This window comes from Nelumbo lutea, chromosome 3 (assembly GCF_056320005.1).
Source record: "Nelumbo lutea isolate HS-2025 chromosome 3, American lotus-T2T, whole genome shotgun sequence".
Taxonomy (NCBI): Eukaryota; Viridiplantae; Streptophyta; class Magnoliopsida; order Proteales; family Nelumbonaceae; genus Nelumbo; species Nelumbo lutea.
Window position 1 is genome coordinate 25,749,959 of NC_142686.1, and position 13,854 is coordinate 25,763,812.

General features: G+C 36.8%; 1 protein-coding gene across 2 annotated transcripts in view; it reads left to right on the forward strand.

Annotated features, from left to right (window-relative positions):
- LOC148863751 (DExH-box ATP-dependent RNA helicase DExH3-like) overlaps positions 1 to 13,854 on the forward strand; it is a 46,158-nt gene that overhangs the window by 22,918 nt on the left and 9,386 nt on the right. For both annotated transcript variants that reach the window (XR_016109664.1, XM_088976788.1), the window contains exons 6-15: positions 2,058 to 2,246; positions 2,361 to 2,520; positions 2,599 to 2,729; positions 5,085 to 5,252; positions 5,354 to 5,626; positions 8,196 to 8,390; positions 10,292 to 10,495; positions 10,670 to 10,739; positions 10,873 to 11,021; positions 13,170 to 13,478. Coding sequence is in view for 1 of the 2 variants with exons in the window: in XM_088976788.1 (XP_088832914.1) it covers positions 2,058 to 2,246; positions 2,361 to 2,520; positions 2,599 to 2,729; positions 5,085 to 5,252; positions 5,354 to 5,626; positions 8,196 to 8,390; positions 10,292 to 10,495; positions 10,670 to 10,739; positions 10,873 to 11,021; positions 13,170 to 13,478 (1,848 nt within the window). In the remaining variant the exon portion in view is untranslated. The remainder of the gene's footprint in view (positions 1 to 2,057; positions 2,247 to 2,360; positions 2,521 to 2,598; positions 2,730 to 5,084; positions 5,253 to 5,353; positions 5,627 to 8,195; positions 8,391 to 10,291; positions 10,496 to 10,669; positions 10,740 to 10,872; positions 11,022 to 13,169; positions 13,479 to 13,854) is intronic.

Here is a 13,854-nt window from a genome sequence, read left to right on the forward strand (position 1 = left end):
CTATTGGATTTCAAGTCTACTACTATCCACTTCTTCCTGCCTTACTAAACCCTCTTCATGAAAGCCTTTGCATTTCTCGCCACGAAGAATAGGCCCGAAGAATCTGCCATCTCAACTCTATAGCATACCATCTGATTCAGGGATAACAGTTTGTTGAGAAAAGTAATTTCATCCAATTGCACACTATTCTCACTTGTTTGTCACACCCTCACCTTCCACACCATTACTCATATTTGACATTTGGTTATCCCCATCCAAATCAGAACTCATCCCAGTTTCCTCATTGTTGTTGTGTCTTGTAACTTTTTAGAGTTAGGCTTTACTGAGAACCCATCTCTTGAAGGCTGATCAAGAAGCACCAAGACCATATGAGTGGAAATGCTGTCATGAGCAATTGTTGCAAGGTCACAGTCATCTTTTCAAACCCCAAATTGCCCATTGCCAAGATCTGACCTGATCATGAAAACAGGTCCCCACCCACTTCATCTTCCTTCCCTGACATTTAGGCTTTCGCAAATTCTGGACAATCCTAAGTGCATCTTTATCCATTGTCGCTGCGCCATCCATTGACAATATATGGGCAAAAAGACTATACCCAAAAATAACTGTCACTACAGGCAGATATCACCTTATTGTCTTGAGGAAAGACACTAGTGGAGACACTACATCACCACCTCTTGGTTGTACTTGGGAAAATTGATCTTCCATTATGTCTCCTCTAAAAAAATCAGAATAAATTTATTAAATTTTATACTAAATCATAATTTATTATAAATTTAGTATTAAAAATCATAATAAATTCATTAAGTTTTATAAGAAATTGGAATTTATCATGATCTTAATACTACAAAAAGGAGAATCAGTTTATTAAATTTATAATAAAACATAATGTATTATAACTTTAATATTTAGAAATCAGAATAAATGTATTTCTATTTACTAGTGTGAAATAAATGTATTAGAATTTATAATAAATCAGAATTAAAAATAAGAAAAGAAAATATCAGATAACCTTGTAAAAACATCAAAATGCATAATAAATCAGTAAATCATCATTTACTAATTTGTTATTGATCTTGGTTTCTTAGCTTTATATAATGGTTGGGAATAAGATAATAGTCTAGAAATATGTATTAATGCTTATTTTATCATTTTACAAAATATCATTGCATATTTCCGACATATGTCCTATATTTTGGTAGGTGACATTTCCATCAACATCGACATTTTAAACCTTGGTCCAGAATAAGGCAAATGCTATTATCAAGTTTGAGGATCACAAGCAACAATCTAGATATTTCACCAATCATAAAGTCCAGGAGTCATCTAGAAGGGTCTAGTTCAATGTTTCATAATGATTCATGCTCTTACCTTAAGTGACAACTCTGGCAATAGACTTATTGTCCCTTCTCATAAGGCGGCAGTTGCATGTCAACCTTGTCAGGCTAAACTGTCATGAGTTTAGTAACTGGTTGAGAACCTTTTAGTCTACATTCTGATTATGTCATGTCTGTAAGTGGTTCAAAGTTCAAACCAGTAATTGATCACAATCCTTAAATGCCAGAGCAAGGGGATTGATAGAAACAAGTATCTGCAACATATGATTGTACAAATAAACGTTTATTCACGATAAAAGTGGTTTGCAGCATTTATTGGATTTCTAGGGCATACACTGTCCAACATTACATTCCATGGTATGCTTGGCATTTGAGTCTAACAAGAACTACTTGCAAGAATAAATCTTGGTCTAAAGTTCTTTTCAAAACTGCCAAGTTCCATATAAAAAAAAAAACAGTTTCAACTTTCCAAAATTGCATGTTGTTTCTCAACTTCAGAATATCAACTAAGGTAAATGATATTTTTCCTTCTAGCATTTTTCTTGATTGCATATAACTTGTAGTTCATGTGTGAGTTGTTAATTATGATTATGCAGGTTTAGTTAAGTCATTGGTTTTTTGTTACTTTTTCTGCCTACTTCTGTTAGTTTTCTTTCTTTTTTTTTCTTTTGATAATTTTGTACATTTAATGATGGCAAAATTTTTATGATGGTTTTACAGGTTGTTGTCATCTCGGGTGAAACTGGTTGTGGAAAGACCACACAACTTCCTCAATATATTTTAGAATCTGAAATAGATGCTTCCCGTGGAGCTTTCTGTAGTATTATTTGCACCCAGCCTAGACGAATATCTGCTATGTCTGTTTCTGAAAGAGTTGCTGCAGAGAAAGGGGAGAAATTGGGTGAATCTGTGAGTTTCTTCTTTTAGTGATTGTTAGAGTACTTATTCCTAAACAACATAAACATTTTCATCCTTGATGAAAATTGAAGAATGAATTTATTTTTTCATTTTCATTTTTGAAAGGTTGGATATAAAGTGCGACTAGAGGGTATGAAAGGAAGGGATACACGCCTCCTATTTTGTACTACAGGCATCTTGTTGAGGAGGTTATTGGTTGATAGAAATTTGAAGGGTGTAACTCATGTCATTGTGGATGAGATTCACGAACGTGGAATTAATGAAGGTATTCATAGCCTTAATTCATGCTATGCTGTTGGATATGTGTTATTTGAATTCTTACCATGGCCTGGGTCAATGCCAGATTTTCTGCTTATTGTCCTAAAAGACCTCCTTCCTCATCGGCCAGAACTGAGATTGGTTTTGATGAGTGCAACCTTAAATGCAGAAATTTTCTCATCCTACTTCGGTGGGGCTCCAATGATACATATTCCAGTAAGTTTGAGATGCTAAGAAGCAATGCCATTTATTTGTCAGAATCAACATATCACATTGTCATAGTAAAGTTTGCTAAAATGATTATATAGTTTTTGGTTTTCTGAATAGTTAAGAGTTTTAATACATGCATACATGTATGTATATGTGCGCATTTTTGTGTCATGGTTCTTTTTTATCTTTTAGAGCTTGTCATTGAGAATTCCAGATTCTCATAATAATCACAAGCTCCTTATCTTCCTACTGCTCCTACCTTTCGTATTCCCAAATTCATTATCTTCTTTGAGCTCCCAACTCTTCATTTTCCCCTTCTAACCTGCATTCATTGAATGCTAAGCCAGCATTATTCCTCTTGCTACTATTGTTCTGCTCTCTAACAAAGATATGCCTGATCTTCCCTATCAACGGACACTTGGATCTCATAAACTCCACCTGCATAAAACAGCTGAAGAATATGTAGCACCCTTGCTCATAGTTTTCAAGGTGCCAAGGTGAGGCTAGGCAACAAGGGTGCGCCGCCTAGGCATTGCCTAGGCAATTGATTTTTTTTTTAAGTAAAAACATGTATCCTAGGGTAGTTTCCTAGGTTCCATAATCATATTTCCTTAAAAAAAATATAGGGGCTGAACCCCTATTTCTGTTATAGGAAAAGAAGAAAAGAAAAGGTGGAAGAAGAATAAGTCACTATATACAGCATTTAGCAATCTTTGTGTTGATTAAACCCTAACAAATAAGAAAATAATAAAAAGAAATTAGTATATAAACACACAAAATGAACATTTTAGTTTAAAAATGTCTATTTTATAATTATAACCTCACAAAATTAAGAATATAGAGGTTTTTTATAGCACGCTATAGAAAACTTGGCGATTAGGTGAGGCGCCTCCAAGGGCGCCTTGCCGCTTAGGCGTCACCTTGACAACTATGCCCTTTCTGATATTTAGTTATAAACAAGTATCGTTCTGTATTGGCCGATACGTATCCTTCCGGGACCCCTCTGATACGTCCCTACAATGGGTGTGTCAGGGGTCTGACCGGTTCAGGGGGTGGAGGAGATCTAAACTGGCCCCCCTAAACCGGTTTTGCAAAAAAAAAAAGAGGTATCGATTCACCCGATATGCCCCTACCGGCGTATCGGGCATATCGATATTTTGAACCTTGGTTATAAATATTATTTTATGATGGTTTGTTTAATATTAAGGTAATAATTTACAATTTAAAAGATTTTGGAGGACTGAGGAATATGTAGAGATATATCCCAGTTATATTTTGTGCCAATACCTGGAAATGTTGGCAAATATTTAGAAAAAAATAATCTTATAAAAATTATTTAGAAAATTTACTAGAGCTCTAAAAACAAAATAAAATAAACCAAAAAACAAAAGAAAAAGCAGAAGAAAATAAGAGTTGAATAATGGCTCAAGGGATTGAGTAGGAAGTGATGGTGGTTGTTGATTATGATTTTGACCAATTTGTCTATCTTTTCAATTTGGAAAGATTACGATTTGAAAGTTTTGGATGGAACTTTGCCAATGATTCATGTCTCTTGCAAGGGCATGAATGTTCCTGTATACCTTTAAGAAGGCTTCCAGTATGGGGATCAAGGTTTTGAAAACATCATTGATCCAGGCAATCGAACTGTTTTGACCCAGGAACCAGTCACACTACCGGTTCTGTTTATCACCAGTCTTTTTTCAAAAAAAAATGTTGATTTGGTTAAAAAACCGCTAACCCGATGGTCGAACAATTGAACCATTTGGCCCGGGGCAGCAGTTTGTGGGTTGACTTATTAACTTTAATAATTTTTTATTTATTTGAAAAACTGGCATTATTGTCATATCTCATCAAATCATTTATATATAATTTTGTTTTGTTCAAAATTATAAATGATGACAATATTGTCATATCTCAACAAACCTCTATTATTTTGTAATATTTTTTGTTTTGATATTTCAAAATAAAGCTGTTACACCTCTCTCTCTCTCAATCCTAACCCTTATGTTTTCAAACATTTTATATTTCATTTATATATTTATGATGCCGTGGGTCGATCCATTTGATCTGATGGTTGAACCACTGACCTGGAAACCGGAGGCAAAAATGGTTCGATTTTCAGGTTGGATTTTAAAACATTGATGGGGATAAAGAGAAATCTCTGCTTTTGATTTTCTTTTATCTAATAGTGATGGGCTGCTCGGATATAGCACATGCTTTTGTGGTAACTTTTTCATGTAACATTTTCTAATCATCATAAACTGTTTGCTTAAATTGCTTTCCCATTGGAGAACTTTGTTTGCTTGAATTTGATAACTGAATGTGTCTTAACCATTTTGGCTTTTTGGTACCTCTTTTCAGGGTTTTACATACCCAGTACGGAGTCATTTTCTAGAGAATGTTCTAGAAACGACTGGGTACAGATTAACTCAGTACAACCAAATTGATGATTATGGTCAAGAAAAGGCATGGAAAATGCAGAAACAGGCTCTCAGAAAGAGGAAGAGCCCAATTGCTTCTGTTGTTGAGGTATACAGATTGAAGGCTCCTACCAATTTCTTTGTTGTATTTTCTTTGCACTTTTTCTTTCTTCCCGTTCCTTCTGTTGATTAATTTTAAACTTGGAACAGGATGCCCTTGAAGCTGCTGATTTTAGGGAATATAGCTTATGGACTCGGGAATCTTTGCGCTGTTGGAATCCTGATTCTCTAGGTTTTAACCTCATAGAAAATGTTCTTTGCCATATATGTACAAAAGAAAGGCCTGGTGCTGTTTTGGTATTTATGACTGGTTGGGATGACATAAATGCTCTGAGAGAACAACTCCAAGCTCATCCTCTTTTGGGAGACCCGAGCAGAGTTCTGGTGCTTGCATGCCATGGTTCAATGGCCAGCTCAGAGCAGGTAACTTAATATTGTTATTTGATTTTGACTTAATATCTAATATCAACTTAATACCATATTTTTTTGTATTGTTTAAGTAGGTTTTCAAGGAAACACCAAACCATCTATTCTATGAGAAGTTCCAAAAGGCACATACTAATCATGATTCCTCTTTGGAGGGCATCATAACTAAGTTCAACTGAGAAAAGCCTTAGCCCTACTATATGGTATCAGCTACTTGGAGGGGATATTTTCTACCCATTACCTTTGCTTTGGCATCTACAGAGGCAATATAGTCTCTAATCTATGCACTATTTAGCTGCGCATTATATTTTATCTTATGTATGTGCATGACAAGTATTGAGTGGTTTTTGCTAGAGGCATCAACTGGTTGGGTCCTTGTCAAGGCTGTGCTGTTCTATGGCTCCTGGACCCTATTATTATATACAGTGGACTGGGTCTAGAGCTAATACCAATTTGTTCTGGACCACAACCTGCTCTGACATTTACCATATATTGGGAATCCCAATACATAAAATTGTTCTTAAATTGTTCAAATTTTACTGTACAATCCTAAGTTTGTAGTTGGCATATGGTTTTATAGGTGAAGTAATAAAATAAGGTGCATATTTGCCAATATACATGGTTTTGTTGTATAAAACAAAATCAAACCTGGTAACTGTTTTCGAAACCCTCAGTGAATTCTAAGATGAAGAGTACCAATATTGGGCATCTAATTCACATGACCAAAGTCTTCTCCAGGTTGAAAGACAGGCTCATAGGTGCAGGCCCCAGTAACAAATTCAAGAGAGTGGACAGAAGGAAAAAATTGAAAGGCAAAGCTTGCTTGCTTAGAGACACTATTGCTGAGAATCTGTCAGACTTTTTTTCCTGTTTGTGGTGACAAGGGAGATAAATCAGCAGAAATCACTGAAGAAGTTATGACAAAAGAAGGGGTTTCGTTGGGGGAAGAGGATGTTTCAGAAGAAGAAGATGATGAAGCTGAAGTGGAAGGAGTGGAGATAGAGTTCGAAAAAATGAGGTGTTGTATCATTGAATTTTTCTTGTCAACCCACTGTACAGTGAGCAACATATTCCTTGTCAACCAACTAAATTTCTTCATTTCATTCTTGTATCGCCACATAGCCTCTTCAGAATTTTTCAACCAACCCACCACCACTTTGGAATCCCCCTCGATTATTAGGTGTTGTACCCCCAGCTGGTTTGCAAATTGCACCCCTTGTACAGCAGCTAAAAGTTCTACCTTGATGGAGTTCCCAATTCCCAAGGGACCCGAGTAGAGCAATAAAATATCTCCCTTCTCATTTCTCAAAGCACCCCCCACTCCGGATAATCCTGGATTACCCATGCTTCTTCCTTCAAAGTTCAACTTTATTGAGCCTTTGGGTGGAGGAGACCAGCTTGTAATTGATTTGTCCTTTAAAGTTGAGCACCTTGCTACTGCTGACCAATTTCTCCAAAGGTCATTAAAGGAGAATAGATGAAAGATTTCCAAGGTCTTCAGCCAATGTATTGCCTTGTTTAAGACACAGTCTTTCAAATTTTGGATGTTCCTTTCCTTGTCTTGAAAAATTCTGTGATTCCTTTCTTCCCAAAGAGTCCAAGTCAAAGCAGCACGAGCACATCTCCACATAATTCTCCCTATTTTTGTAGGCCAATAAAAGGTAGAATGGTTGAAGAGCATGTGAACTTCTGCTGGTAGACTCCAATTACCCCCAAACAATGAAAGTAGCCAAGCCCAAAGGTCTGTAGAAAAGGGACAAGATACTAGTAGATGGTAACAATCCTCACCGTGAGCTCTACAGAGGATACACCAATTAGGAGAAATACAGAGAAAAGGTCTTCTCTTTTGTAGATTGTCTAAAGTGTTTACTTTCCCATGGAATACTTCCCAACAAAAAGCCATAATTTTTGGGGGGACTGGGTTGGTGAGTAGAAAGTTGAGAGATGGACTTGAAGAAAGAAGCACAAGAGAAGGTTCCATTGGGTCTAGGAGTCCAAACTCTCTTATCTGGCTTGGAGGGATCCAAACAAACCTGAAAGACAACCAAGCAAAATAGAAAGAGACTCAATTTCAGCATCCCAAAATCCTCTACGAAACCCAAAATCCCAAGTAGGAGAAATATGTTGTGGAAATATTAGGGAAATCAGGGACATTTTAAACCTTGTGTTGCAGCACATGGATATTATATGTAGGGTAGTTGGGTTTTAAAGTCATTTTTCACCAGCTAAACTTAATTCTTTTTTTAATTGTTTAATTTGAAAGTCTAATCATAGTCTTTTGGCAAAATAATGGGATGGGATGCAGCATATTTTCCAAATTCTGTAGGCTTAGGCTTTCTATTCACCTCTTCACATTCTACTTTTTATATTATCACACTCAAATAGTCACTTTTGTAGTCTTAGATACTATTCCACTTTATCTTAATTTTTCAGCAGTCTGTATCCTTCGTGTTATGATCTGTAGTATCACTGGAAGTGTGATCAATTGTTCCTTTTTTTTTTTGCATATATGCTCTTTAATGTTCTTTAACAATTTGGATCATTTTCTTTTTTGGTTTGCATTCAGAGGTTAATATTTGAAAAGCCTGAGGATGGCATAAGAAAAATAGTTCTTGCAACCAACATAGCTGAGACAAGTATCACCATTGATGATGTAGTTTTTGTTGTCGACTGTGGAAAGGTAAAAGAGACATCATATGATGCATTGAATAACACTCCTTGCCTGCTTCCTTCCTGGATTTCAAAGGCTGCTGCTCAGCAAGTAAGATTACATTCTTCCACCCACCCACCCCCTTTTGTTGTCTAAAATCTGTGTGATTAATTTTGCTAGGCCCTTCTGGAGTTACAATTTGTAAACCTGTGAAACTGTATCTAAATTTTGTTCTTTTAGAGATTTTGGTGTTGAGAAGTGTCACTTGATATTGTATCTACCAGACAAGGCCATTCCCTAATGTTCTAATATCTATTAGGACCATTAATTTACTTGAAGCTAATTTTCTCATAATAATTGTCTTCAATAATTTGGATTCATAATCATCTATTCTTGATTTCAACTATATCTTGGTGGGTTGCATGAGTCTGCTTGCTGATTGGAAAATTCCATGAATCCTTTCACATCATTTTGGAATTTTTTGGGGAAAACTTTGGCATTCAGATATTATAGGTTGTTGACAGATTGAAAGATATGTTCTGTACAACGAGTTTCAATATCTTACCCAAACACATAAAAACGATGCCAAATCTAGCCATGTTTGAATCATCTAATTTTACAAGTATTATGAATGTCAGTAGCTTTTATGGGGCCCTTTGAGTTAAGGCTCTGAAGTGATGCTAGTCATGTTTTAATGGCCAAAATTCTTTTAGACTCCTTTTGGTTGAAGTTGATAAAGGATATTTTTCTTGCTGGTTGCCTGGATACTTTTTACCATATGGTCATTTCACTGGATATATTTGGGTACATATAGCCTTAGAGTGAAATGAAGGACCAGGATTTTGTGTTTCTGACCATTTAGGTGGGGATGATGATGATGAATCTTTTGGGTATAGATCCAGTTGATTTTTAATATAATATGCTGAGATGGTAAAGGTCTGAAAGCATATTTCTATAACAAGATTCTTGTTAGCTTGATGAATGTAGAGAAGATGGGCCGAATGTCCCATAACCCACAGTTGTGCTTTACTACAAACATGTATCTTTACTGATTATGACCATGCTAGATAGTTAGTCTCATCAAGCTCGACTGTGGTCACAGCCAATAAAGAGTCTACAGGTGCTCCTGGAACCTGTTCGGACTCTGAGCTCATCTTATTTTCAATTCCAGAAGCATTCATCTTCCTCAAACAACTCCTAAAACAGTTTCAGATGACAAATAAAGAAGACAGGAAATAATAGACACCAAGTACCAACCTTCACAGATCCCTAACAGCCAACTACATCTCACCCAGAACCCGGGAGAAATAGAAAAAAGGCAGCCGCTCCCTGTAGGCTTTGCAAAGCTTGGATCGATCTTTAAGGTAATATAAAAGATCTCCTTCAGCCACTGAACACCAAAGTGAAGCTTCCTGTGGGACCCGCAATCAGAACTCTCAAGTTGATTAGGCTTATTGGGTAAAACCAAAAACTGTTAAAAAGATGAGAAGAATATCTTCCTTTTTCTCCAAGAAACCACTACCAACTGGGCTGAATGTCTTCTTCAATCAATCATTTGATTCAGCTCTCCATACACAGTGTATTGGGAAAAAAAAAGAAAAAAAAAAGGGGGGAAAGAAAAAGGGACCCACTCTGATACCAAGAAGAAAAACAGTCTCAAAAGAATAAGAAAACTGATTAAAAGGAAGGGGAAAACAAAGGAGATAACAGCAGCAAGAAGAAGAAAAGATTGATTGTGAGAAGGGTTGTTCGTACCTGTCTTCTTCCCCTAGTCCTTTCATTAAAAATGATTAATCAGTAATTATCAGAAAATTACAAGTAAGCCCTTAGTGGGGTGGCCAGTTAATTAGAACAAGAGAAAACTAATGCTAACAGGCCCATTAACAGAACAGAACATAAAAAATATAAAGCACAACTGTGGGCTATGGGTTATTTGGCCCATCTTCTTTACAATGAATTTTGGGTTTCATAACATAGATCGCTAATGTGGGCTTTTTGTGTCCTTATTTCAGAGAAGAGGAAGAGCTGGCCGCATTCAACCTGGTGACTGTTACCATCTCTATCCCAGATGTGTATATGATTCTTTTGCAGATTATCAGATGCCAGAAATCTTAAGAACACCCTTACAATCTATTTGTCTGCAAATTAAAAGCCTACAGCTTGGAAGCATTTCAGAGTTCCTATCTAGGGCCTTGCAGTCACCTGAACCATTGTCGGTAAGCTTATGTTGGAGTCTAGTGCTCTTTCTCTAGAACGTATTCATAGAAATTACATATGACACAATTTTATAGTCTTTCTTTCTTTACATTTTTAGTCTTTTCTTAATTGTTGATCATATCCTTTTCTTAATTTTGAAGTTATCTAATTTTGGCTGCTTTTCTTTCTTGTAGGTTCAAAATGCCATTGAATATCTTAAAATCATTGGAGCGTTGGCTGAAAATGAGAACCTGACTGTTCTAGGTAGGCAAAGTTCATCTAAGCTTGTGGCTGCTGATACAGTTTGTTGCTTTAATAATACTAGATACATTTGCATTACTCTCCTTATGTGTTACCCAAGAAGAATGCACCTCAATTGATGCAAGTCACTTGACAGGACGACACTTGTCAATGCTTCCAGTGGAGCCCAAACTCGGAAAGATGCTCATATTAGGGGCCATTTTCAACTGTTTAGATCCAATATTGACCGTTGTTTCTGGTTTAAGTGTCAGGGATCCATTTTTAATGCCATTTGACAAGAAGGAGGTATGCTAGCTTACATTTTATCCTTATAGTATAGTGCTATAGATGGACATTGATAAACTGTGAATTGTGAATCTCTTTTCTACTGTAGCAGTCCTTGTAAGGATCTGCATTTGTGTTTTAATCATGGTGTGCTGAAACCAAATCCAAGATAGGAAGTGTGGAAAGGAAACTGACTTTCATATTCTATAAACCCTGAGAGACCAAATCTGAGATATAATCAGGGAAAGGAAGTAGACAAAGACTTTGATTCAGATTGTATCGACCTAGGTGAGGAGAATACGGACACTGAAGATTCTTCTGAGGAGTCCAGAATGGGAATTGTGGAAAGCAAATTCAGAGCTAAGTTTAGGGTTGAAAATAAAGCTGATCTGACATTACTATTTGAAGAAACTTGTGAGACATAAAAAGGGACTTTTGGCCTAGTCGAAACAGAACTTGGGAAGAGAGAATGCTCTTTCAGGTGAATAGAAAACTGGAATGGAAAGGAGGGGAGAATCAATTGCTAGGTGATAGTGGGTGGTGTAATTTCAACCCACAGTTATTTGGCAAGGCTACAATGCGGTGTTTTAAAAGTTCAAGGCGCAAAAAAGGTGCAAGGCTACAACGCAATGTTTGGTTTGTGGATAGTTTCCATCTATTTATAGTAATGATAGTTTCCATCAATTTATTCCCTTTCCCAAAATAAAGGAAGAGTAATCTCCTCTATTTATAGTAATGAGAATTCTTGGCATTTGGGTTGAAAAGAGGGTTAAGGAAGTTTGAAATGGGGTTGGTGGATGACCTTATATCTCTTCTTAGTTCAGTATTTTATATTATTCTTGCTTGGATGGTAGAATTTGGTTGTGCCCCCTTCTGGTTCTTTTACTTGTTCCCCCTTCACTGCTCTTCTTCAGTCTTCTAACTTGGCAAGTTCCTTTCCAATGAAGTGTCACCTCATGTTTGTAGCTTATGCTTGGGTTGTGGCGAGACAATTACCTAAACCTATTATTATCTTGTCCTTTTGGTTCTTTTGTTTAGAATTGGTTCTCGTTTCTCTTTGGTTGTCGGTATGTCCCTTCCTCAGATGTGGTAGGCCTTTTTTACCCAAATTTCTTTAGACTGCCGAAAAGAAGGGGACAAGTAATGTGGAGAACCATAAGAGCAGCTATCCTCGGGTCAATTTGGGAAGAAAGGAATAATAGAATTTTTCTAGGGATTGAAAAAACTGAGCAAGTAATTGATTGCATAACTATTAAAGTCATACATTTGCAGATTCCTTAGCCAAATAGGGGGTAGGGAGGACTAAATCTATGTGGGCTTGCTTTTAACTCTTTATGTTAGTGTTGATCTTGGGGAGGGCTAAGAGAGTTTACCCCTCCTCTTCGTTGTTGTACTTGATGCTTTTTTATTTTTAATAAAATTTCTGTTACTGATCAAAAAAGAAGTCATGCATTGGTTGAAATCAATTGAGCTTTTCAAAGACTACCCAGTTGAGGACATTTCTAGAGGATGGTTTGTGGTGGCAAATTCTTCAATTATAAAGAATGTAATTCGGGAATAATGGATCCCTTAAGCACAACAAAGGGTGAAGTTGAATTTTGATGGAAGCTGGTTGGGTAACCTGGGTCCCTTGAGAGTTGGGGGAGCATACAGAGATGGGGAGGGTAGACTGATCGCAATCTATTCTGGATCAATAGTCATGGGTGATTCACCAAGAACTGAGATTTCGGCTTTACTCCAAGGGTTGAGGTTGGCTAATCAATGGGGACTTCACAATTTTGAGGTTAAGGAGACTCTAAATTACTAATAGGTGGCTGCAAATAGAAAGTTTGGGGGTTTGGACATATGGACAGCAAATGAGGGAAAAAGTAGGGAAATGAAGGGAAAGGTAGGGAAAGGTAGGGAAACCTTTACAAACCTTGTATAGGTTTCCCTACCTTTTCCTTCAAACCAAGCATAGCATTAGGGACAATCTTTCTTGGCCTGCGTTTTAATCTTTGAGATAAACTTGGGGTCAACACTCGTTGTGGGTGGTTGACAGTTGTACTCCTTAAGTCCTTATTACTAACAAATTAATGAATGTTACCATTTATAAATTACTTGCAGCACATTACAGAAAATCCTTGTAACTGTGAAATATGTATGTAAATCTCTAGCTTCCTTTTGCAGCTTGCTGAGTCTGCAAAAGCCCAATTCTCTGCTCAGGACTACAGTGATCATCTTGCACTTGTCCGAGCCTACCAAGGCTGGAAAGATGCTGAAAGAGAGCAAGCTGGATATAGGTACTGCTGGGAAAATTTTCTTTCAGCACAGACCCTGAAAGCTATTGATTCTCTTCGGAAACAGTTCTTTACTTTACTCAAGGATACTGGCCTGGTTGATGAGAAGACAGCCACATACAATGCATGGAACCATGATGAGCACCTCATTCGAGCCATCATATGTGCTGGCCTCTACCCTGGAATTTGTTCGGTTCTGGTGAGTAATCAATTATTTTCCTTCATTCCTTTTGGTTTTACTTCATCAATCATCTTTACTGGTAGTAGGCTCTGTTGTTATATTTAGTTCCCTAATAAAGAGGAAGCTGAATTGGTTGTGGGTGAGTTTAAATAGCCCCCTGTTTGTTTTGTTTTTTAATTCAAAAAACAACAAAATTTAGAGTCATAGAGAGCATAGAGGAGTTGTGACATCCACCAAAGTCTGAGTCTAAATCTAATAAGCTTTAAGCCTCATTGACTTACCAATTACCATATTTGAATTCAGATCTGAATGAATCCATAAGCAAGATTTGTACTGAGTCCATTTTAATATAGCTGAAACCAGACCCAACCCTTTATCCCACAAATTCCTCTAT